The sequence below is a fragment of the Ostrea edulis genome, chromosome 8 (genome assembly GCF_947568905.1).
Source record: "Ostrea edulis chromosome 8, xbOstEdul1.1, whole genome shotgun sequence".
NCBI classification, from domain to species: Eukaryota; Metazoa; Mollusca; class Bivalvia; order Ostreida; family Ostreidae; genus Ostrea; species Ostrea edulis.
Genome location: NC_079171.1, coordinates 8,877,582 through 8,905,513, shown reverse-complemented (window position 1 = coordinate 8,905,513; position 27,932 = coordinate 8,877,582). Strand labels below are relative to the sequence as shown.

Genomic DNA, 27,932 nt, shown 5'->3' with positions numbered 1-27,932 from the left:
TTAAACTTTAAACACTCTTATGCGTTTTGATATATCAAAAGCACATATAATGGCCCTCTCTTCAATTAATTTAAAGAAGGTCGGGCTCGGGATGTCTTCGAACACCCTAATAAGTTCCCCGGTTCCAGACAACACGTGGACGTTGTTGCTATCTCTTCCTGTAACGTATATGTTACCGACAGAGTCTTGATCGATTCCAGATGGACATTTCAGGTTACGATTTTTATACTTCCAGACAATGTCTCCCTGATCGGTTATCGCTGTCACTTTTTCTATTTTCCAATCACTGTACACAATAAGTCCAGTGTTTGTTGCAAGTATATTTACATTATTTGCCCCTTCTACATCGTATATTTTCAATATCCTACCCACGCTATCGATTTTAATGATTTTCTTTCCACACGCAACATATATGTCACCCCTCCGGTTTGTTATTCCAAAAACTGATTCAGTCATGGGAATACTTCGAAGTTTCTGTAAATCTGATGAAGAAAATACTTCAATACTTTTTGAGCCGCTGCAAGTCACAAGAACTTCTTCATCGTTTTCTATCAAACCAAATGGTTTCTTAAGACTTTCACCAAATATACTGGGGACCCAATGTTTGTCAAAAAACATGCATTTCCCATCATCTCTGTAATCCGCTATCACAAAAGTGCCATTAGACAGAAATATACCATCGCACACGACATCCCCATCAATGCTAAATTCCTTTATCAAAGACATTTCTACAGTTCGAACATCAAAATAAAGTTGACGAGAGGATTCAGTATGGTGAACGTCAGAAAGAGCTGTCATATCCACGATTTCCGTCAAAATAGGATCTTTTTTTGCGGAAATCATGATGCGCTTTCGTGAAAAATTCACGTGTTTTAAATGTTCGTACGTTATTTTTGACGTATGAAACTTCATCATGAAGTCCGTTTCATTTTCACTGATTCTGGCTTGCTCAAACATTTTGCTGCAATACTCTGCACATTGTATTCCGTCCGTTAAGGTGCCTATGCATGTTTACAATTTTTCCTTGCTTTTCTTCAGAGAACTGGATATTTCTTCTATATGTTCCTGTTGCAATTTCTGCAAGTGGTCAAGGAGAGTTTTAAAATCCTCTTCCGATCTTGCTATCATTTCATCAACCGAATTTTCGTTATATTCTTCTCTTCTTCGTTTTTGGCATTTTCTAATTTACTTTTACACTTGTTTACATCATCCATAATGGAGTCAACCTTGCCGCTTTCCTTAAAAACACGTACAACATTTTCAATAGTATCAAACTGCTCACATTTCCTATGTTCCATGCCACCACACATTGCGCAACAGGGCTGTTCGTTATCAAAGCAATATAACCTAACCTTTTCATCCTTATGCGTGGCACAGCTGTTTGAGATATCAACAATGGATCTTCTGTTCGCCGATTTCAGTTCATTCAATGGAGATACTTTGTGGTCTCGTGACGACAAATTCTTCCTGTGGTACTTCGTACACATTTTGCATAAATGTTCTAAACATGAAAAGCAGTAGTCCGAGGCCTCCTCTTCTTCTTTTTCTCTCAAGCATGGCTCACAAAGCAATTGGTCTGATTTGTCTACAATTTTCCTCAACATTGCATTCACAGGAAAAAGCCCCGCCCACTCGTCTGGCTCATCGAAGGCGCCAGGACTGGGCGTATACTCACGGCATAATGGACAATTAAATCCTAAACGAGTCTCCGTAGATTTACACAAGCTCACGATGTAGGACGATAAACACCCGTGACAGAAAGAATGTGTACACGGTAAAAACCTCGGCGACTTGAACTTTTCGAAACATATAGAACACAATGTAACATCCTCCATCGAAGAGCTGTCTAGTGATGTTGCCATCTTTATATTACAAATCAACTTTCGGTTTCATTTCAAATTCGACGAATTTGTCGTAACCTCGGCGTTCAACTTCTTTTTCGAAACAAATGGAACACATTATGTTTACATCTGTAAATGAAGAGTCGATGGTCGACGTTGTCATGCCAAAAAGCACATAAATCATAAATTTCACTGTCCGTGTAGATATAGAGAATACAATGTCCGCAACATCGACGTGCAGAAAACACACACTGAAAATGTCTTCAGAAACGGGACAAAACTGTGACGTAGGCAGAATATTCAGAGACATGGAAAGCTATGTGGGACATAAATATGCCTAATCCTTTTTTGGGGCGGGGTGCTGGTTAAGGTTTGGTTTCTATTTATATAAAGAATGATTTAACACGGTGATACGTGGGTGACAGTTGATTAATGTATTGATATTCCAAAATTAGAAACACTAGATTTATTCGCAAACTATTCAATTTCAATTATGATTTTTTTTTTAGATGGAGGAGTTCGCTTCCTGAAATTGATTTTTACTAGATCCGTGCCTAAATGCTTTAAGTTTATAAAATTATCTGACTGTGACCCTGTGGTTAAGGAGAAACATACATGTACATAACAGGCACACATAGATTAGATAAGTGTTCGGCTGAATAAGAACTCATCTCGAACCGGAGAACGAAATGACAAATTCCTTCATTTTAAAGACAGAATGTGGGTGTACAAAATTGCATTGAGGTGGAGCTTCCCTATTGCACAAAAACAAATACTTCCACTTCTAACATTAACCCAGGAGCAAATATTCATATTGATTTAAATAGCAAGATCAGTTAGACTGATTGATTGATTAAATATTGTTTAACGTCCTCTCGAGAATATTTCACTCATATGGAGACGTCACCACTGCCGGTGAAGTGTTGCAAAATTTAGGTTTATGCTCGGCGATTACAGTTTTTGCGCAGGGAGGGATCTTTATTGTGCCATACCTGCTGTGACACGGCGCCTCGGTTTTTGCGGTCTCATCCGAAGGACCGCCCCATTTAGTCGCCTCTTACGACAAGCAAGGGATACTGGGGATCTATTCTACAGTTAGAAAGAGCACAATCAAAATTGTTTATTTTTAAAGTATAAATTGAAATTTCAAATCTTTTTCCCCTACATAGGAAATAAAGATGTATTGGGACTGCTACCTCTAGTCTCCAAATTCCATATTTTGATGGCAGTAGTGAATGATAATATGTGCTGGAAAGTTATGAATTTAACCCATGTAGCGAAGTCTGAGTACCCCCAACCCCTTCGCCACTGATTTGAGGATTTGAAGTTTATATAATAGCGTTTATTCTCTTGTTATGATATTTATGAATTTTCTGTATTCTGGGTATTCTTTATAATTAGAGGGTCTTAGGTCAATGGAATTAATACAAGTTCAGTCTCCCTTTATGGATTATAAACTAAATAAATTCCTTTAGCGATGACCACTGAACCAATCTCAATTCGAATGCGAAAAGTCTAACCCGTTAACTTTGATGTATAGCGTCCTCAGCACCTAAAAACAGCAAGACTTCGTCAGAATTTAGCCAAGGAATTCTGACGACTGTTCGCCTTGCGCGCGTTTTTATTCCACCTATTATTATTCTTAAATAACGCTTATCCTAATATGGGAATTCAGCATCCTCATCTCCCTGACTCTATGTGAGAAGCTACTTATTTCTGAACTGACCCCGGTGGTCAGTTAGTGCATCCTTACCCACTGACCACGTACACAAGTTATTTCTAACATCTGTGCATTATCTATCGAGCAACCTGCAAGTGTCCGTAATTACTGTCGACTTGTCGTGTTTACTCAATAATGCTTATCGCTCCATTATTTTTGTTTATCAGCAAAATGCAAAGATAATTAAGCTATATCATTTTCTTTTAGAAAATGTATAATTTCATTTACACTGAAATAGTATGATATTCAGGTAAAATTTTAGCTGTTTTAGTTCATGAAGTCTTCAAATCCCCTTTATTTCCCCATCCCATGCGCCCACAATTTAAGATTTCGAAACTCGGCCATTTTTAATTGTTTATAAGGAATTTTAAGCAGGCAAAGTTTCCGACTTCCCCATTCCCCACTCTCCTTTGAAACACGATTTTATGTGTCTCCAGTTTAAAACAGAAGGTATTATGACTCTTATAATGAATATAATTATATTCTACATGTAGTTGTAAACTTCCAGAGTTTTTCAAAGAGATTGATGTAATTATTAATGGCCTTGAGCTGACCACTCTTATCATTTTTGAAAGAAGAATTTTGGAAAATGGAGATAATTTTATTTGATTCAGCCATATGAAAAAATGATAATGCGAAAGATTGACAAGTTATACAGCACATATTTCATATTTTGAGTCGCGAGTAGGACGAACAATTTTGGTGCAGGACCGGTAACTCTACCTGGTGACCGGTCCTGTTGACCAGGGTCCGAGTTAAAATGCAAAACTGAGAACACTGTAGCCATGTTATAAACAGTATTTCTTATGAAATGTACTGTTTGTGTATATTACAAAAAAGAAATGAATAAATAAATACAACCCACTAATAGCTTTATTACCTGTCCAGGCATCATCAGACATCCACACGTTCATTTAATTGTTTGTGTCAAGTCCTGCTGAAAATATTTAACGTATAATAAGCATAAAGCATAATCAATTAAATTAAATAGGGCCGTGCCATTCTAAATAATGGAGCTGTGGAATTTGAATATAACAGTGACATTTAGATAGAGATGCGGGATTTAGATTGTGAAAATTAAATAGAACTGTGGGATTCAAATAGAAATCCAGAATTTGAATAGAGAAAATTAAATAGAGCTGTGGAGTTTAGATAGAGACACGGAATTTAAATAATGAAAATTAAATAGAGCTGTGGATTTTCCGAAGGTGAAGCAGTTAATTTCTGTTACATTATTAATTCACAGTTATCAGAGGTAAAAAAAAAAAGATTATCACAATACATGAATGACAATACAAACATCCAATAAACTCAGGAGTGAAACAGTTATCTAATGGCAAACCTGATTAACAATAACGCACCTCGGAAAATGGCTGATGCCATGCGATTTAAGAAGGAATTATTATTGTTAAAGTTTTTAAATGAAAAGGTGTAGATAACGAACATTGATCAATCTCATCACTCTTATAAGGAATATAAAATATAGAGTTGGGCAAACACGGACCCCTGGACACGCCAGGGTAGGATCGGGTGTATGGTCAAACACAACAACAGCTTGTTTATTGAATCAATCAATACAAAGTCAACTCTTTAAATTCATTAATCAATGAAATAAAATAATCTCATCACAACAACAAACCATATGTATGTTTCTATATTTCTATACATCCAATATTATGAGTTTTCGCCAACTTAATGTAACTGGTAACTGCCACTTAATTGATCTGGCGGTTGGCACATGGTTTAATTTGCGACCGTCATTTATCTAACCAGTGACCACTTAAATTGTATGGCAGCCGTCCCTTAATTTATACATGCCGGCTGTCTATTAAAAAAACACCTTCGTACTACTGAGTTATTAGTTTTGTAAGAGTTGAAAATAGTCCACAGACTCGTAGCATCAGTTGTTAAAGCTTTGGGACAGCCGGAGGAGAATTTGTCTTCTAGAATTGCTAACAAAGCATAACTAAAATCTCAAAATCTCTCTTTTGTCCAAGCTTTATACTCCTAAATTGATTGGAGGTCAGCTCCCTTCGTCTTTCAATTCATCAGTTCAGTCAAGGTTGAATATTTAATTTTCATTAGTACCATCAAATGAGTGGAGTGGTGGCTAACTCCACCATTTATCTTATTTTGCCTGTAAAAATAACACAATTTGCATGTAAAATAACGAAAAATAAACCTTGTCAAAAGGTTGAGGACAGCCATTTAGTTCCATGTACACAATACGTTAGTCTATAAAGTACTCCGTAAGATTTTTTCGTGCGCGAAAATATTTGTCGACATTTGATATGGGTATTCATATAACGTTGTGAACTAACAACACAATCGGTTTCGGTTACAGTAATTGATCCCCTTTTATTTTTGGAGAGAGAGAGAGAGAGAGAGAGAGAGAAAGAGAGAGAGAGAGAGAGAGAGAGAGAGAGAGAGAGAGAGGAGAGGGGAGGGGAGAGAGAGAGAGAGAGAGAGAGAGAGAGAGAGAGAGAGAGGGAGAGAGGTCATATTATGATTATCAGTATCATAATAACTAAAGAATATTAATTTAATCACCGACACTCGTCTGGTAGATTAAGTAGCGGTCGCTATATGAATTAAGTATTGACCGCAAGATCAATGCATATTAATTATATACCCTGGCACCCACCGGCTTTCACGCATATAAAGACACTGCTAACTTCGGTACATCTTCACAAGTCAAGGGTTATTGATTCAATACCTCGCACTAACCCTTTAACATCAGTGCTTATCAAAAAGTTGGGGTTGTTCTGATTGTTTCCACACAAGAGTGGGAACCAATGAGAATGCGGTTCTATTTATAGCAACGCGAAGCGAGAGATTCAAATAAAAACCTGTGTATTGTGCGTTTTAAGCAATATTGTCTTATGCGAAAAGATTTTAAAACTTGATGTACAATCAATAAACATAATTAGTGGTGTAAATATTACAATCAATACAGCAGTATGAGATTGCGTCATTTGTATCCATGTACACGATAACAAGATGCAATGATTTCATGGGATGTTTTTCTATAGTGGGTTGTGTAATGATCTAAATGAGCCCACCTTTTATATAGCGACTGATGTCAAGGGTTAGTGCGAAGCATAGAAGCTAAGCCCGATTTGGGCCCAAACTCTTCTTTTGGGCCCAAAAAACGCGCAAAGCCCCTGTGGTGCGAGGTAACGAATCGATAACCGTTGACTTGTGAAGATGACTTCGGTAATATAGTTTGACGTGTTTACAATGCCATACAAGGTATCCATGACAGTAGGGGCGAGTCGCCTTCATCTTACTAATGTCTACTGTGACACCTTTGAGGAGGTCATTATCTCTTAAACACTGTCAATAACTTTAGGATGAACAAAAAGTGGTGGTAGAATTCGTTCTTAAACACAGGTGGAAAGGTCCGTAATATACTTCAATATTTACATTGATGTTGATGCAGTAAATTAGTTCAATCCCTTCTCAAAATCGATTCGGACACCTGTAACGGACACACATTTGGCATTGTCTCCCCTATTATTGTTAGCCCCCATCCCCTCATCTTGATTTGGTGTTCAAGTGTGTGTATTATACTTATATTTGTAATACGTTCCCATTGTTGGGATTAGATACGATTACTTGTACAACACCTAGACTTCATATGGCTTCATATCCGATTCTGAATTCTCATTTCGTAGAACCCTCTAAATACACATTGGCAATAAAACATACAATAATTCTGAAAAAATCCTATTGCAAACGTTATCGTACATTCATCGTGATCAATCACATTTGTCACCGAATTTCAGAAACCGGTACCTGTGCACTTCACGTGTCATGGGTGGGTCTACAGTGTTCAAGTCACTGATTCAAACTCATCTTTCTCTGTCATTTCATGTCTTTGCCTACTTCATTTGTTTGGTAGATAGTAACTATTTCCCGAAAGCATGCTTTTTGATAAATACACCTAGTCCTTTATATCACCTTTCACATGTAATTCGTACATAATTTTATCAATTTCAACACTCTAGACCCACTTGTGAAACGCGAAAGAAGTATGAGACGCAAGCACGGGTTTTCTGAATTTCCCGACGAATTTGATTGATCAATATATATCTAAGACATTCTATGTAATATAGTTTTTAAAGCAATATTGTGTATCTTATGAGAAAATCGATTTGATACCGGTCGTAGTAGCTCAGTGGTAGAGCTTTCACTTCGTAACCGGGAAGTCAAGCCCAAGACGTAAACATAGATGATGCCTGCTCTTTCCCAAAACGTTCTGCATTAAGAAGGACCACGGATCTCTCCGACATGACCTTAAAACGGAGGTCCGTATCACGGTAGGCGTTGCACGTTACACATATAAATTTATATATCCGTACGATAGATTCAATACTCTGTGCTACGTTTTACAAATCAACTTACGGCAAAGTCGCAAGTCTTAAATTGTATTACACATTTATTACTTTAAGTGAATGAAGTAAAACTTTTCTGAGGCTTAATTTTCAACATTTAGAAAAAATATTTTGCAGTTGGAGTGAATGACCTGACAATAAACCTGAAAATTCCAGTATGTAAAGTTTTGTCGTAAGTCGTAAGTTCTTTTGTAAAACGCGCCCCTGGTCTTTAAAGCGCGTAGATTGTTTTCTATGAATTCATACATCAAGGCATGTAAAATGTACCAATGTCGTAAATACTGTGTAGCCACAAGATGAGCCAATCAACATGGACACAAGAATGAATATTTCAGACCATGCATGTGAATTATTATAGGACTGCAGTGTATTTCGGCACAACATCCCCTCATTTGTTCTTCATTACATCACCCAAACTGATAGTCCGTGGTCCAAAAATGGATTATTTGATTACCAAATAAAGACATACAAGGACTCCTTTAAAAGTTATATGTTATTAGTTCAATCCGCCGCCTCGTTCCTCGTTCCTGGACGCTTTATAAATAGTTTTCGTCGTATCAACTTGTACACCTACGTATATTCTGATAGCTCTTGATTCAAAGATGTTAAAATTTTGAAAACGAATATTGTATATCACTGCAGATATGGACTCTTTAACATTTTAGTACTGCAAAACGGCACCATGGCGGCGTTTAGTGCTGCCCATAATATTTAGAGACAAGAAAAATGTTCCTGGCGCCTTTTTACAGCTTTGTGATATTGAGAAGTTTGTGAACAGAAAAATGGTATTTTAACACCGCATCGTCAACGTGTAAGCAACGCAATTCAGTGAGATGATAACCAGTTTTTGTATTTCCATTCTTCTTGAATGCTGATTTACTTGCTTGTTTTTGTATCAATCAAAACCCGGCGATTTAACGTAGGCCGCGGATTTAGACCTTTTTTACTCACTCGAAAACCCCACCTGAAAATTTGACCGATGTATCTTGACAATGTATATGCAATTCTGTGAAAATTGTTTTTCATTCAACAGCACAGCTTTTTTTTTTTTTAGTAATTCCGGTTTCAACATACCATTGTTTTAACGGCAGTGACACTGTTTTCCATTGAATTATATAGAACATAAGTGATTGACTTTATTCATTGCATGATTCAACTTAAAATAGACAGAATGTGGGTGCTGTTAATTTTGTTAATATTAGTATCAAAGCGAATTTTTTTTTACCTTGGGGGGGGGGGGGTGTCGAGTTCGTTTTATAAAGAAAGAGATACCAAAGTTTGATTTTAAAAAGAGAAGAAATCCATCAAAACAGCAGTTTTTAACAAACAATGTTACAATTAAATAATCGCAACGTCATTCAACGATGTCATTCATTTACTTTTCATGCATACTTAAAAAAGAACCCCAAAACAACGTTATTGACTCCTGGTTTTTAAGGGGAAATTCTTAACTTATATGAATGTGTACATTTATTGACCTATACATCTTATTCGTTTTGCACGGCTAATGATTGAAATTCTTTTCTTCTTTTGCCATCGCATGATCGTAGTAGCAATGAATTAACCAATGTTATAGTATAATTTAATTTATGAATCCCATTAAGGTTGAATGTTTAGTTTCATATAGTTTAATCAGGTTTTGATATTCTAAGCAGAAATGCAACCAAAGTTGTACCTATCTTACACTATATTTATGTTTATTTGCCCCCCCCCCTCCCCTTACAAACACATGGAAATGCTCACTTTCCCAACCAAACAACGGGTACCTGTAAAGTGCGAAACGAAATCGAAACGAAAGGAAATATACCGAAACTAAACGAAATCCACCGAAACGAAACAAAACAGGTTGCATAACCGAGCTCTTTTAATTGTAATAATAAAAATGGTATCTTAAGCCCCTGTGAAAGTTACCACATATAAATAAAATTAGCATCCCCTTTGATGTAGGCTTTCGGTTTGACTGATACAAAGTTTGAAAAGTTGGAAAGGGGGTGAGTGAGCACAAAGTACATATCCGAAGTTTATTAAATTCATTGTGCAATTAGTTTCAAATCCATAAATTTCAGAACGGAGGGTTATCATCTCAGAGGTCCGGTGAAACACACTTACTGCGGCGTTGGATCCGCCTTTGGGCATAAATACATGTTTCAGTATTTTTTGCTCTAAAGTCAAATACTTGGTATTTACTCCCCCCTTCCAACTTTTAAAACTTTGTATCAGTCAAGCCGAAAGCCTACACCAAAGTGGAGGCGAATTTCACTTATACGTGGCAACTTTCACAGGAGCCCAATATACCATTTTTAATTATTATAATTAAAAGAGTTCGGTTATACTATCTATTCCGTTTCGTTTCGGTGGGTTTCGTTTCGGTAGATTTCGTTTCGTTTCGTTTCGATTTCGTTTCGCACTTTACAGGTAACCACCAAAAAACTCCTCGAAAACATTACCGCATTTTAAAGCTATGCTTATTTTTAACTTGTATTACAGATTCACTTTAAACGTCTGTTACTTTTTCTAATTTTCGAACCAACTTCACTCTCTTGTTCTTATAGAATTTAGAGTTTTCAGCCCGTTGTAGTGTTCGACATAACCATACACACGACCGCCCGAGATGCATGGATTTTACCATGGGCGAATAAATTTATTGGTATAGACAGTCGATCGGACGTGATAAAATTTCCGCTAAATGAAATTATTGTACCTGTAACAAAATGGACAGATCTCATCAATTTAGTATATTTTACTGCATATTCAACTGTATATCAATTTTCAATAAAAATAATGAACTAGAAACGAATTAGGTCCGTCGTACTTCATTAGAAGATATTTACTTGTAGTAATACATGTAAAAGTAAGTTTTAAATATCTAGTTATTTTCTCAGGGTTAGTAGGTCTTTGGCTGGGCTAACAACTTTACAAGCAATCAGCCCTGCATGTCTAGCTAATTTTACAGCGAATTTCAAATACTCCTTGATGTGGGCAGTTGTTAGTTCAGCTTTGCGAGAATACCTGTATTGTATACTTGCTGTTCCCCAATGATACCGGCATTCATTGTGTAAATATGATCGATTCTCTCTCTCTCTCTCTCTCTCTCTCTCTCTCTCTCTCTCTCTCTCTCTCTCTCTCTCACATCACCAACACACCACTCAAATGTTTATTTATTAAATGAATATTTAAAACAATAGGTAGATCTTGCTAAAGGTAAGGTATTTGAACAGATAACGTTGCATCTTCCCCAACTCAATCGAGTCATTTGCATTATGTTTTTTGATATTATGACTTATAAGTATATCATAAACTCATAGTACATGTGATGAATTACAATAGCTACCGTTATGGCCACATAAACAATTAGAATAACCAATAACAACGAGACTATGATGACCAAACAATTTTCAATCGACAAGCATTGCCCGGTTTTAACCAGTATTAACCAACGGCGCGGTCAATACTCATATTGACCACATTTCTGCCAACACTGATTATAATAAAATTCAGCCCGTATGTATTACAATATAAATAATGTGTACATGTAATAAATAGGCATTCATACTTGATATAAGAAATCTTATCGAAGGTAGAGTTAGCAACCGTGAATTCGTTAGTTAGAGCTCCTCTGGTGTCATGGCTAGCACTCAAATACATGTAGGGATTGCTCTTTTGCAAATTGCTCCATGGTTACAAGTGAGAGTCCCGAATCTTTTGGATATGGAGACGACGCGATAGGCATTGCCCGGCGTTAAAGAACCCTCACTGCTACGGTCGTAACCGATAAACATTGATCGAGATGTGTGTTACTTCCCCTACAACTGATGACGTCACAATATACGGGACGTAAAACAAGAATATGAAATGTAGGCAAGTTATAAACTTACACCTATTTCAATGGAAATAAATGTACAATGTACAATACTGGTTAAGACCGGTCAATGCTTGTCGATTGAGAATTGTTTGGTCATTATAGCCAAATACAATTGTACAATGATTTTGACTGCGGATAACTCCGTTTACCTGATCAGGATATAGGGCTCCCGGCGGGTGTGACCGGTCGATAGGGGATGATTACTCCTCCTAGGCACCAGATCCCACTTCTGGTGTGTCCAGGGGCCATGCTTGCCAATCTATCTTTTTTGTATTGCTTGTGGGAGTTATGAGAATGATCACTGTTTGTCATCTTCACCTTTCATACAGTAAATAGAAATTATTACCCTTAGTATATATTTTACATATTGTTGATTGTTTTAGAATAACAAATACATAATCCGTATTTTATATCATTTTTACTTACTGAGACAGACAACTGCAGATTATGTACAGTGACAATTTATTCGCTTCTTCTGACAAACCACCGAATCAACCAAAACAAAAAACAAAAAACAAAAATAGTAGAGTTTCCTACATACATGATATACAGAAATACAAATACATGTAAATGAAATATTGTATGTGACGAAAACATTGTAAATTATTTATAACCTCATTTTAGCTTTTAGGTTATACATATTGATTCACTATCGATGTATTCAGTCTTAGGTTTGACGAGGTACTGGAATAAAAAATAGAGTCAAGGACCTCCCTTGAGTGAAACCATTCAACTACAGCAACCTGCTCCAAGACCAGTGGGTTGACACTGAAGACTTTTATTAAGTTAAAATACGGTGAGTCATCGAACGAAATCATATTTTATATTTGATTTTCAATTAGAATTGAATTTATCAAATCGTCCAACAGCTTGTGTTTCGGTATATTTTATCTCATGGAATATTTTAAAACAAATCTACGAAAATCTACAGTTTATACACTTTCATGATTTTACAACCACTGCACACACAACACATACTCCTCTCCTCCATTAGTTTAATAAACACTGGCTGTGGAATATCCTCGATAATCCTAATGAGACTGCCAGCGCCAGACAACACGTGGATATTGTCACTTCCTCTAGCGGCAACAAAGATATTACCGATATAGCCTACATCAAGTCCATGGGGTTCTATCATTTTCAGATGTGTATACTGCCAGACGGTGTCTCCCTGATCAGTGATTGCGGTTACTCTATTACGGGGATGGTTACTGTACACAAGGTGTCCATGTTGTGTTGTACTTATGTTAATAGTACCCCATTCAACTTTATATTCTTTCAGTTTTTTACCGGACATATCAATTTTTATGATTTTATTTCCACATGCTACATAACACGCTCCATTGTGTTTTGTTATTCCATACACATATTCGTTTATATTGATACTTCGCAGTTTATGTAAATCAGACGCAGAATAAACTTCAATAGATTTCGTTCCATAACACGTCACCAGTAGTTCCTCTCCGGCTTTTATTGCTTTAAAAGGGGTACTCAGTCCATCAATGACTTCCGTGGATTTCCAGTCTTTGTTATAAATAAAACAAGTGCCATTAGATTTGCAATTTGCAACTACAAAGTTACCATTCGACAGAAAATTCCCAGTCCACACATTCGGATTTCCTCCATCAATGCTGAATTCAGAAACTAAAGATAACGCAATGTCATGTACATCGTATGTGATGCGAAAATCAGACTCAGCATATTCAATATCTCCAAAAGATTCCATATTTCTCACTTCTTTCAGAACTTGTGACTTTCTTTCAGATATCGTTATCTGTTTCTTCGTGAATTTAAACTGTTCAAGCTGTAAGAGCCTCTCTTTCACTCTGTAATACGTCATTACCATCTCAGCGTCATTCTCTGTCTCTTTAGCTCTTTCAATATTCCGGCAGCAGTAATTTGTACACTGTATGCCATCAATAAGTACATTTGTACAATCACCCAACTCCCCCCTTCCTTTCTTCAGCGCACCTGCTACTTCATCTAAATGTCTGTTCTTCAGCATTTCTAAGTGATCAACAAGTTCTTTGAATTCCCTTTCTGTTTCCTCTATGATTTCGTCCACTGAGTTCTCTATTTCTGCTACATTCTTCTCTTGCTCGCTCTTTGCTTTTGTCAATTTCTTTTCCAGGTTCTTCACATCACCAAAAAGTACATCCAGTTGGCCATTTTCTTTTATATTTTTGGCCGCATCTTCGACAGTATCAACACTTTCGCATTTTCTGTGACTTGTTCCTATACACACTGAACAACAGGACTGCTGGTGATCGTTACAGAAGAATTTGATTGTTTCTTCAGTTCAGGGCAACCGTGGGTATTTCCTGATGAGGGAATTACGTTACCGGATTTCATCTCGTTCAATTGACATACGATATGGTCTTTTAAGAGCAGTTGTCTTTTGTGATGTTTCGTGCATATTTTACATAGATATTCAGTACATGACAAACATATCCCCGTAGCATTTTCATTTTCGTTATCTCGCAAACAGGGATCACACAGTTTCTCATCAGGCTTATGAACGATTGCCTCTAAAACTTCATTCAACGGAAATAGCCCCGCCCACTCGTCTGACTTATCGAAGGCTCCAGGACAGGGTATGTACTCGCGGCATAATGGACAATTAAATCTCAAACGAGGCTCCGTAGATTAACACACATTAACAATGTAGGAAGATAAACAACCGCGACAGAAGGAATGTGTACACGGTAAAAACCTCGGCGACTTGAACTTTTCGAAACATATAGAACACAATGTAACATCCTCCATCGAAGAACTGTCTAGTGATGTTGCCATCTTTATAAATTACAAATCAACTTTCGGTTTCATTTCAAATTCGGCGAACCCGCTGTAAGCTCGGCGTTCTATTTTTTTAAACCATGGAATATTACACTGTGGTGTTTGTAGATGAAGTGTCGATTGTCCACGTTGTCATTGCCAACAAGCACATAAAGCATACATTTCACTGTCCTCCTTGTAGATCCAGAGTGTAAAATATCCGAAGCCAACCTCGGCGTGTAGAAACGGGACAATTTCTAGGGACATGGAAATCTCAGCGGGACATAAATAAGTGTAATTTGATTTTGTTAAGGTTTGAATTATATCAAATATGTAGCATGTAAACATATATATTTTTCAATGTTTATCTATTACTGGAATATAATATTTCTATCTTATTAAGATTTTTTTTCAAGATTGAGTGCATTTAAGGTCGGGTATAGTCTATCTAAAGGTTTGGATCCTGTTAAATATAAACACTAGAAATAACAATTTTAAAAATAGTGATACTGTACTCCTTGTAGAATCTTTGCAACATCCAGGGACGGATCCAGGAATTCCGGTTATGAGGGCGCAGCTTTTTTATGAGGCTTGGAGCCGCCATGAGGCCACCAGTGGGTCAAGGACACATCCCTGATGGATGTCCAGGGGGCGAAGCCCGCGTGAGGTCCCGGCTGGATTTTGTAAATTTCATAAGGTTTGAAATATGTCTCCTATGTAGTAATTTTTACTATTTTCTGTCATTTTTACAAGTAATAAGGTACAGTTAATAAAATGGCGCTAATTTTAAGGGTTTATGGAAAAATAATAATGTAAGTGCTCCCATTAAAAGTAATTCAGTAAATCGAAAGATTTTGTCATTTATTCCACCGAGAGTGGAAGAAATTACTGGTTCTCTTATCGTTTACATTTTTCTAAATTCGATATACCTCAAATTTGAAAATTTTAAGGGGGGGGGGGGGGAGGTGCGCCGCCCTTAAAGGGACTGGTTCACGGTTTTTGAACAAATTATTTTTATTTTTGTTTATGTTTAATATTAAAAGTATAACTCATTTAATGTTGACAACCAAAATCTTAACCTTCTGAATGCAAGAATAAAAGCTATATTTTAGCCTTAAATATGCGTTAAATGTAAACAAAGACTCGAGTCTTTTTATGTATACAAACAACCAAGTGAAATATCAATGTTGTAATATAAAGCATCTTAATATTGCATAGTTGCACATTTTAACTTTTAAATGAAACATTTTATCCGAAGAATGCTTGAAATATGAAAATTATAATAAACTTAGATCGATATCTATTTCTTTTGAAAATTTCGTAAACAAAACATACCGCAATCTTTGTTTACAAAACAAATAATGAACTCTCTAAAATGGGCTTCTGTGATAATGTATAACTTTAATTTTTATGTGAAATCTTTTAAACATATTAAGAGATTTTGATCATTAAAAGTGAAAGATAAAATTTTGGACAAAATCGTGGATCAGTCCCTTTAAATCCGCCACTGACATCAATGTGCAGAATATAGTCACACTGAAAATGTCTCCAGAAACGGGACAAAACTGTGACGTAGGCAGAGTATTCAGAAGTATGGAAAGCTATGTGGGACATAAATAGACCTAATCCGATTTGTAGGGCTGGTCACGACACCAACTGTAATATATTGGGGAGAGAACATTTGTGGCTGGGCCGGTATAGTAGCATAGACCCCCCCCCCCCCGGAAAAACGGACCCGGGATAGATCTTCCCCCATTGGGGGAAAAAGCGCACCATCATATAATTCCCCCTATGTACAAAGTTAGTATAGAATTTCCCCCTGGGCGGAAAAACCGTCCTGGTATAGAATTTTTCCCCTCCTGTTTCCGGATTTCATCGACCGGAATATTTTTCTTCTTATGTAGAAGTTTTTGAATCAATATAAAATGAAGCAAACCGATGTCACTGAAGAGAATACTCAATGAAATTTATTATTATTGCTATAAAGAGGTACATGTTATCAAAAAAGTTACAAATGGAAACAAATATGTGCTTTACAATTGTTATAGTTTAATGAAATAAATATGCGCTGATTGATATTACGATATTCATAAAATAAAGGCATTTTTTTAGTTGTTGAAGTTGGGTTTACACGCTGAAAACTTTGAATTGCGTATAGTAAATACAATATGCTTCCCAAAAGACTTGTACAATGATCAAAATTATTAGGGTTTTTCGTAAAAAGTCGACTAAAAGATATACATGTACAATTAAAATATCAAAAAATTAAATTAAATGCACTGTATAAATAAAACTAACCGTTTATTTAAATTCGAAATTTTAAATTAAAAAGACATTAACTTCTTCCCAACTTCACTATTTCAGATGTTAGATACTGGTAGATAACAGCAAAGATTTGAAATGTATAAATGCATTTTGATATACCATTACACGATTTGAATAATTTCCTTTAAAAAAAAACCCAAACATAAGATGATGATTGTGATACACAAGACCCTGCTCAAAATAAAAAAAAAAATCCCGTGTCCATATAAGCAAGGGAATTCTAGTAATAGAACTGGAAACTGACACATAGCTAAAATGTAAGAAGGGGGAGAACTTGTACTGTCATTTAGAGGGAAATTCTATACTGGGGCGGTTTTTCCTAGGGGGGGGGGGTTAATTCTTCCTAGGGGCAAATTCTATGCCAGGCCCATCTTTCCAGGGGGAATGTCTATCCCGGGCCCGTTTACCTGGGAGGAAATTCTATGCGGGGGGGGGGTTCTATGCTACAACACCGGGAATCAAACCCGGGGCCCCTGCATTACTAGTCAGGTGCTCTAACCACTTAGTTATATAGGCTATATATGGCACCTACAAGAACATCATGAAAATTATTCATCTTGCATCACTATTTCCTCTTTCCAATGCCTCATGTGAAAAAGGGGTTTTCTACAATGAAGAGAATAAAAATTTATTGGCGTTTTAGTCTAAATCATGAAACCATGAACATTTTGATGCGCATAGACATATGTGGTAAGAAACTGGAAAACTTCGAGCCCAGACCTATTGTCAACAGGTGGTGGATTAGTGGAATGAGGGTCAAGAGACCCAACATTGCACCCTATGGCTCACATCAGTGACTGACTTGTCTAAACACAAGACTAGGTAATCATGGGAAAATCACTTATTGAAATAAAGCACAAAAAAGCATTGTTTGATTTTTTTAAATTTTTGCCTGTAGGTTTTCATTTTAGCCTGTGGATTTTATATCCACAGGCTAAAATTAGCCTGTGGTAAAAAATGTTAATTTCGACCCCTGATAGGCCGATATCCATGGTCCGTATAGTCCTAATTACTACATTCCCCCTCCTTTAATTTGTCAAGTTGTAAAAAAAGATATATCAGGATATGGGGCTCACGGCGGGTGTGACCGGTCAACAGGGGATGCTTACTCCTCCTAGGCACCTGATCCCACCTCTGGTGTGTCCAGGGATCCGTGTTTGCCCAACTATCTATTTTGTATTGCTTGTAGGAGTTATGAGATTGATCACTGTTCGTTATCTTCACCTTGCATATCAGACAAATACATATCAAAGGAAATTAAAATGAAATGATCAAACTTAAGAAATATTGCTATTTTGATTTTTAGATTTCAGTCAAATTAGATAAAAGAAAGGGCTTATGGGCCACATCCTTCGCCCAAGACAAATTGCCTATATTTAAAGATCCCCCTATATATTTGTATGTAAAACTTAAATCATATCACCTATTGTGATCCCACTTAACCTCCGGTGCCATGATTGCAACAAACTTGAATCTACACTATGTCGGAGATTGATTGATTGAATCTTGCTTAACGTCTAGCTGGAGAGTTTTTCACTCATATGTAGACGTCACCAAGACCGGTGAGGGACTTCAAATTTAGACCAATGCTCGGCGCTTAAATTATTGCCATTGAGCAGTGAGGGTTCTTTAGCGTGCCACACCTACTGTGAAACGGGACATCCGTTTTAAAGGTCATCTCCGAGGACCCGTGACATTCACACCTGATGCCGAGCGTTTGGCGATGGAATTATTTTAACGACTTAGATCTGTCGCGCCCGGGATTCGAACCCCGGACTACCGCTTGTGGGGCGAACGCTCTAACCTCTTGACCACCGCGGCGATCTATGTGAGAGAGCTTCCATGTTCTGGCCCAGTGGTTCTAGAGAAGACTTATAAAAGATTTTACCTACATATCAGGATGTAAAAAATTGATCCCCTATTAGGGCCTTACTCTAAGTCCGGGCGTTATGGTTTTAACACACTCAAATATGCACTATGTCAGGAATCCGTTATGTAAATTTGAACTTGCATGAACCAATGGCTCGTGAGAAAACTTTTAAATTACTACATCCAATGTTTTGTGATTATCTCCCCTTTGAAAGGGACAGTGGTGCCTTGTACCAAGTTTGATTGAAATTGGCTCACTAGTTCTGGAGAACATTAAAATTTGAAAGTGCATCTTCATTATCATATCTCCTTGGAAAAGAGTATTTTTCCTCATTTCAACCAACTGGAATCCCCTTCACCCAAGGATGTTTTGTATGAAATTTAGTTGAAATTGACCTGGCGGTTTGGAAAAAGATGAAAATGTGAAAAGTTTACAACAGCAGACAATGAAAAGTTTTGATCAGAAAAGCTCACATATCCCTTTGCCTCAGATGAGTTAAAATACCAATTCCGATCAAAATTGATAGAATATACTAAATCAAATTGTTGTTAATGTCATGCCCTTTTCATGAAGATATTTTGATAAATTCATTTCAATTTTCTTTTTATATCAAGGGCATGTAGTTTTTTGATTACCATATTCTTTATGACAACTTTTAAAATAATTCCTATGGGGATTGGTTTAAATTTGAAAATCGGATTATTTTTAAATTTTGGCTATTTCAAATAAATAATTGACGGTGCAACTTGACACAAACCTTAACCTTGGCCACAACTTCATACCAAATCAAAGTCCATTATATCGATTTTGTATCCATTTGATTTTTCAGTGGTTTGGAAAATGTGTAACCTTGTCGATGTCCCTCCTAATCAGGGGTGGATCCTGGAATTCTGGTTGGGGGGCGTGGAATTTGTTTCCAGAGACAGGGGGTCGAGGGCCGCCCTAAAGCCCCTAGTTGGTCCAAGGCAAAGCTCTGGTGGGGCCCCGGAATCGAATCCCTCGGGAGCTCCTGAATGTTAGTAATTTTAAGAGTAAAATTGAACCATGGAATTAGCCTTCACAGGTAAAGTTACACCCCCTCTTACAAACACACCTTTATCACTACTCAAATGAGGCAAAATTTATCACCCGTTGATTTTTTTGTCTAATCAAACTTATTTGCTCGACATTGAGCTGTGATTTTAGTCCATCTGTTTGTATTTCTTGGAATTCAATCCCCCCTACTCACACCTCATAGGCGGATCCAGGAATTTGTGAAGGTGGTGGGTGGTCTAGCACTTGATCGATCTTTTAGTTATTTTTCACAATCTCCAACCCCACTCATTTACACCTTTTTTGCTTGTGTACATAACATTTTAGGGAGATCTTCGGACAGTTTATACATTTATTTGCTTTCGTTTTACTATTTGTTTCTCGCGTTCTAGTCATTTTTATCCATATATTCAGATTTTATATAAAATCTTTAAAAAAAACGATTCAAAGGTTACTCTCAATAGGCTCTGCTGTAAATGGTGTAAAATCCTGCATTCTGAGGATTTCCTGGACTTCTTTTTCACTTTTCAATTTTCTGCTTCTTAAGGAGGTTCTCTACATCATCACAATGGCTGACGTCCTTTTAAAACATGGATAAAAATATAAATATCAGCAATATTTGTCTATTGATTTAAAACATTCTTGCCTAACTGAGTAGCTCAGTAGGTTCGCACATCGACTGTTGAATGGTAGATTGCGTGTTCGAGTCCAACAGGGTTTTGAATTTTTCTCAGAGTACTTTCAACTAAAGTTGTATTTTTTGACTAAATAAAGTAAATTTGAAAGTTTTCAATTTCAAAATATTGTTGTACATATCCAACACTTTTATCCATATCAAATTTCCATAGTGAAGCATACCTCCTTGAAGGAAACTTTTATGTTGCATATACTGTTTAAGAATTTTATGGGATAGATGTACTTGAATCTAACGAAAATATCATAAATGTAAAACTTATACGTTACCAATTTTGATGCAACAGATGTGCACTCGACAAATAATGTCTCTTCAGTGATGCTCAACCCAAATGTTTGAAATCCGAAATAAAAATGAACTTTTAGAGTTATTTTAGGGGGGAAATATAAATCTAAATATATAGGAGTATTTCGTCTTATTCATCGGGGAATTAAATGATATGCTGGTGTTGATAAATTTGAATGATGTTATTACATGCAAATATCCACCATTCACATCATTTTGACGCGAAGTCTCCTTAAAATTGAATAACTTTACTTTTTTTCCGCAAAGGGGGAGGGGACCCATCGACTGGACCCCTATCTTCTGGATCCACCCTTACATCTTTTCCTAGCATGTTACGTCTCTTGCCTCAAAATATGTTTCTCGTTTTTAAAATAAAAACTAGATTTGGAAAAAAATTAATAATAGCCAATAAAAAAATAATGCATGATTTCGGGGAGGGGGGGGGGGCTGCAAAATATTAAACCATGGTATATATAAACAACTCTCAAGAAACGCATATTAGTATTTCTATTGAAAATATCTATATGATCAACTCGGAATCTTTATACAGTTATTCATTTATGTGTGTACATTTCTTCTACTTATGTAAAATACGGAGTTATAGACTTTGTGTATTTTGACGTTCACCTTTTAGAATCAATTATTATAGATATGATTTGATTTTACTTCTTTTTATAGTATGCAGTGATTTGTAACATACTTTGAAAATTGTAGGGGGGGGTCAATAATTCCGCCGATGCTAATCAGTCCTAGCCTCATGGCAACCTGTGTAACTTTACTTGTGCCCCTTCTGGCCTGCCTTAGCCTTGTGGCAACCTTTTTTGGCTTTTGACCACTTGTCAAACATACAAATTAACCTTCGTAAATGTGAATGTCTTAATATGTACAGGCAAATTTGTCTAGATAAATAAATCTTCTAATCTATTACCGATAAACAGATCACAAACTAGTCCAAATAAGAAATGAAATAAAAAATGAAAACAGCATCACAGGTGTTGATATAGATAAACTAGAATAACCAATAAGATCCAGCATCACACGTGTTGATATAGATACACTAAAATAACCAATAAGAACCAGCATTACATGTGTTAATATAGATACACTAAAACAACCAATAAGATCCAGCATCACATGGGTTGATATATATACACTAAAATAACCATTAAGACAATATATTTATTTTTTAAGACTTAGAATCGACCGGTAATGTTTGCATTTATAATAAATTGGTATATTCGCTTTTTCGCATCTATTCACTTCCGTTCCATGTTAATTGTAATTGTAATTGTAATGAAACGATTTATATAGCGCCCTATCAACATTAGTTCTCTTTACAAATGTGAAAGAGAATTTGCACATACATGTGAATAAAATATTCATAGTGTCAGAATTAAAATGCATAATTATTATATCAATATATAGCGCCTAATGTAATGATATGATTACCCTAATAACATATGAAACAATTTAAAACAAGCCATAGTAATAATTAAATACATAGAAAGTACATAGGTGTAATAAAAAACGACAAAGGATTTTTGTATGTAAGGGCACTAAGTATATCAAAATAATCACAAATTAAAAGCTAATCTAAAATGGATGCGTTTTGAGGTCCACTTTAAAACTAGACAGCGAAGGACATTGTCTGAGTTTAAAAGACATCGAGTTCCAGATACTCGATGCAGCCTTGTCTAACCGTCAATTCCCAAATGTTTTCGTACGTGTCCGAGGTACCTCGAAAAGATGCAGAGATTCGGATCTTAGTGATTTTGTGGGATTGTAAACTGCAAGGATATCCTTTATGTAAACTGGAGAAATTTGAAAGTATGAAGAGGTATCTTATATTCAATTCTGTATTCAACTGGGAACCACTAAAGATCTATTAGAACAGGAGTAATATGGTCGAATTATTTTTGAGCGTGTTATTAATATTACAGCTGTTTTTGTGCCCTCTGAAATGTGCTGGTGTGTTGAGAATGAACATCATAATTCAATGCATTTCCGTAATCTAATCTGGATGTAACTAGCGAGTTTACTAGAGTTTTACATGCTTCATCATTGATAAATAAACCTATTTAAATGAACGAATAATCGACCAGTAATTTTTACATTTATAATCAATAGGTATATTTGCCCTTTCGTATCTATTCACTTCCGTTCCATGTTAATATCCCTACGTAGCTTTCACACAACAAAAACAGTACTACATCAACAATACACAATACAAATAAAGAATATATGGGTGAAATAGCACTGACGACTTCTTCGTTTCATTCATATCAGACAGTGATTGAGATATAAACCTTGTTTCAAACAGTAAACTATTACCATTGCAAAATCCGAACATACAGACTAACAGTTTATGTATGAATTTAATGTTTTATCCTGTCTGGGAGTACGAGGCAGTACAATGACATTATCTCTTGAGTTTTCTCACTTTGTACATATAACTGTCAATAGTATACATACAAACATTGACATGATGTATGTCACGTTAAATCTTATTCGTATGTTCATTTTTAGTTCACTTTTGTTTTGTCAAACCAAACGTAGCTTTATCCTGCTTGGGGCCTCTTTTAAATTGTAAATACCCCTTTATTAAACCCCAATCTACCGGAGCATAAAACCACCAGTCCGTGCTCTCAGTAGGAATCGAACTGTCATGCAAGATTGATGCATTCATCTGAGCACATTTTCACCAGAATGTTATGACAGCAATTACAAAATAACTATTGCAGACACTTTGACTTTGTTGTAAATGTTGCCCGTTTTCAGCTTGTTCGGAGGAGATTTTTATGTAATGATCTTTATATAGTATTTCCTTTGTTAAAAAGGTCCTAAAGCTTCCAACGATCTTTATTTAGTTATGTGTTGTGTGGTTGTTTCGATACCGGTTTTCTTTTTCATAATAATATGAAGTAACTAATATGTATAACGGTATATGCTGGGATTTATCCATGGATAATGTAAAGTAAGGTTTCAACCTGAATACTTGTGTGTATGTGTACGTTTATATGACTTTATTGTCGTAGGTGCTACCTTGTAGTGTGTACTAAGTACACGTGTACCAAGTACAAAAGTATGAAAACCAAACAATGGGGAGCATCGATATACGTGTTGTGTCTACGTATGACAGCAGTCATAAGCATAGTGGATCTGAGTTTAAGCCAGACGCCTTTGAGGAAGCTTATGCTCAACGCCATAAAACGGGATCAGAAACTTAAATTTTAGTTGTATGCCAAATAAATATGTAATTTGTTTCTGTGATTTTATCATTTATCCCATTCTAGTTATCCGTGAAAACGTAATACATGCAACATTAAATTATTCCTAAGACATTAAAACAGAAAGAATGACAAATTGTATTGATTTAGAGTATTATGTAGAATGAAAATGTCAACAGGTTCTGTCCCACATGAAGAAATATTCAAATTATCATCACACATCAGTCCATTCCGGTCAGTATGTTGTCCACGATTAAATACTTACATTTATCAGATGTTTACTCCTGTATCTAATGGATATGCCACTACATAGACTATTATTTCCTACACCGTTTGTGACGTCACAAATAAACGTCAATTTTACATGTCAAGAAGTAAAATTATCAACGCTACAGTAATGTAAATGAATAGCCTTAGGGGTTAACATGTGATAAAAAAAACATCTTATGATTTGTGTCTCAGGGATAGAAAACACACAACTCGTTGAATATAAATCGTATCAAATCACGAACCATGTAAGATGCCATATATCTTGCATTGTATCCATAGTTTAAAGCATTGACACAGGAGCAAATCTTCACATTAACTTCAATAACAGAACTAATTGGACAATTAGATAGACCAGACCAAAAATTGTTTATGCTAAAAAAAAAATCCAAAATCTGTGATCCCCTACATATGAAAATAAAGATGGATTATAATTGGGTGCCTACTGTCGTCTCTACCATTATTTTGGATAGCAGTAGTGAAAGAGAAAAATAAAAGTGTAAAAGTTATGAATTAAACCGATGAGTTCCACCCCTTTAAGAAATCGGAGTTTAGGCAAATTTATTTAGACAATTTTTAGTTTATGAATTTTAAGTCTTAAAATCCCACCTTGACTTCTCCGTACCATTCACGGTATTTATTATGTTGAAAGTTAAGAAGGAATTTTCCATTCCTCATCAAGAATTTTAGGCTAACCTTTGCTTTTATCTGAAAAACGGTGTAATGTGCCTGTAATTTAAGGCAGAAAAAATTACAGCTGATACTCATTAGTATTATTGTGAGACAACAAAGTTTACTAGAATGAAGGTAATACTAGCAATGTATATGGATAAGACAATTTTCATATAAACATTAATGTTGATTTTTTTCTGAATATTTTATTACGACAAAATTAACAAATTCTACAATTTATACACTTTCATGATTCTACGATTGCTACACACACAACATATACTCCTCTCTTCCATTAGTTTAATAAACATTGGCTGTGGAATATCCTCGATAATCCTAACGAGACAGCCAGCGCCAGACAACACGTGGATATTGTCACTTCCTCTAGCGGCAACAAAGATATTACCGACAGAGTCTACATCAAGTCCACGGGGTACTCTCATTTTGATATGTTTATACTGCCACACGGTGTCTCCCTGGTCCGTGATGGCGGTCACTGTATTCAGGGAACTGTTACTGTACACAATATGTCCATCTTTTGTTGTACTTATGTGAATATTGTAATTGTCTTCGACTTTATATTCTCTAAGCTTTTTACCAGACAGATTCAATTTTATAATCTTATTTCCACATGCTACATAACAAATTCCATTGTGTTGTGTTATTCCATACATTGTTTCGTTGATATTGATACTTCGCAGTTAATGTAAATCAGACAAAGAAAAAACTTCTATAGACTTCGTTCCATCACACGTCACCAGTAGTTCTTCTCCAGCTTGTATTGCTTCAAAAGGGTAACTCAGTCCATCAATGACTTCCGTGGATTTCCAGTCTTTGTTATAAATAAAACAACGGCCATCAGGTATGTAGTCTGCAAATACAAAGTTACCATTGGACAGAAAATGCCCAGTCCACACAATCGGATTTTCTCCATCAATGCTGAATTCATTAACTAAAGATAACGCAATGTCATTTACATCGTACGTGATGCGAAAATCAGACTCAGCATATTCAATATCTCCAAAAGATTCCATATTTCTCACTTCTTTCAAAATTTGTGACTTCACTTCAGATATCGTTATCTGTTTCTTCGTGCATTTAAACTGTTTCAGCTGTAAGAGCCTCTCTTTCACTCTGTAATACGTCATCACCATTTCAGCGTCATTCTCAGTCTCTTTAACTCTTTTAATATTCCGGCAGCAGTAATTTGTACACTGTATACCATCAGTAAGTACATTTGTACATTCACTTAACTTCCCCCTTCCTTTCTTCAGCGCACCTGCTACCTCATCTAAATGTTTGTTCTTCAGTATGTCTAGGTGATCAACAAGTTCCTTGAATTCCCTTTCTGTTTTCTCTATGATTTCGTCCACTGAGTTCTCTATTTCTGCTACATTTATCTCTTGTTCGCTCTTTGCTTTTGTCAGTTTCTTTTCCATGTTCTTCATATCACCTAAAAGAACATCCAGTTGGCGATTTTGTTTTATATTTTTTGCTGCATCTTCAACAGTATCAATACTTTCGCATTTTCTGTGACTTGTTCCTATACACACTGAACAACAGGACTGCTGGTGATCATTACAGAAGAATTTGACAGTTTCCCTTTTATGTTTTGGGCAGCTATGGATATTCCCTGATTCGGGAAATATGTTGCTAGATTTCATCTCGTTCAGTTGACATATGGTATGATCTCTTGAGAGCAATTGCCTTTTGTGATATTTGGTACACATCTTGCATAAATATTCAGTACAAGACAAGCAAAACCCGATAGCATTTTCACTTTCGTTTTCTCGTAAACAGGCATCACATAATTTCCCATCAGGTTTCTTAACGATTGTCTCTAAAATTTCATTGAACGGAAATAACCCCGCCCACGCATCTGGCTTATCGAATGCACCAGGACAGGGTATGTACTCGCGGCATAATGGACAATTAAATCCCAAACGAAACTCTGTAGATTTACACACATTAACAATGTAGGAAGATAAACAACCGTGACAGAAGGAATGTGTACACGGTAAAAACCTCGGCGACTTGAACTTTTCGAAACATATAGAACACAATGTAACATCCTCCATCGAAGAACTGTCTAGGGATGTTGCCATCTTTATAAATGACAAATCAACTTTCGTTTTCATTTCAAATCCGGCGAATCGGCGTCTAAATTTTCGAAAACAAATGGAACACACCGTAATGTCTATAAATGAACTATTGTCAAGCACATACCAAACTAATAATTTCACTGTCCTTCCTGTGGAAAGAGATTATGGGAGAAAACTTTCATTCACACTGTACCACGGGTCACGGGACAAGACTGTGGTGTAGACCCTTAATAGAAAGTATAGTGTCATGAACATGGAAGCCTATGTGAGGCAAGAGTAAATGAAATAAAAACAGTCTCTGCTTCAATCTATCGATACGTGAGTGACAGTTAAGGTGTTCTTCTTCTGAGATTAGAAATATTAACGTTTGATCTACATGCAGGTTTCGAAATATCGGCGCTTTTTAATAGTAAACGGTGGCGAATGTAGATATAATTTAAATATCCAGGCCTCAACAGTAATTATTGAAGTTTTGCGAGGAGGACTGACTCGTACATTCAACGGCTGACTTGGACATTTAAATCTCCGTATTGTATTGAAGCAGGAAATCGTTAAACATATTCAATGTCGAATGGTTGGTATAGTATTGTGGTAGGCCCGTTACGTTTTAAACCATTTGAAACTATTTGATTTGCCTGAGTTAAAATAAACCCACAAGGCCATTAATTCAGCTGTTTGTTGTTGTTTTTTTGCATGCATACATATATGGAAAATATATCACGATTAATGTTTTAGTTTTCCAACGTCAATGCATTATTATGAATCGAATATAAGTTTATAGTTTAGGGATTTTTTGACAGTAAATGTTGTTGATCAAAAAAAAAAAAACAAAAAAAAAAAAACAACAGTTGTTGTTTATCTCA

The 27,932-nt window shown here is 36.1% G+C and overlaps 4 protein-coding genes across 4 annotated transcripts; all 4 read right to left on the bottom strand.

The window, feature by feature from the left end:
- Positions 1-957, bottom strand: LOC125661058 (uncharacterized). The gene has a single exon (XM_048892939.2). It carries the CDS (start codon positions 955-957, stop codon positions 1-3), a length of 957 nt encoding a protein of 318 aa, XP_048748896.2.
- A 167-nt stretch (positions 958-1,124) lies between these two features.
- Positions 1,125-1,862, bottom strand: LOC125672842 (tripartite motif-containing protein 45-like). The gene has a single exon (XM_056147433.1). It carries the CDS (start codon positions 1,860-1,862, stop codon positions 1,125-1,127), a length of 738 nt encoding a protein of 245 aa, XP_056003408.1.
- A 10,883-nt stretch (positions 1,863-12,745) lies between these two features.
- LOC130049596 (uncharacterized) lies at positions 12,746-25,641 on the bottom strand. The gene is made up of 2 exons (XM_056147432.1): positions 25,251-25,641; positions 12,746-14,064 (listed from the first exon to the last, which is right to left on the bottom strand). The coding sequence occupies exons 1-2, from the start codon at positions 25,639-25,641 to the stop codon at positions 12,746-12,748; spliced, it is 1,710 nt and encodes a 569-aa protein (XP_056003407.1).
- Positions 25,156-27,421, bottom strand: LOC130049897 (tripartite motif-containing protein 45-like). Its single transcript, XM_056148116.1, has one exon. It carries the CDS (start codon positions 27,103-27,105, stop codon positions 25,669-25,671), a length of 1,437 nt encoding a protein of 478 aa, XP_056004091.1. The 5' UTR covers positions 27,106-27,421; the 3' UTR covers positions 25,156-25,668.
- Positions 27,422-27,932: the final 511 nt, after the last annotated feature.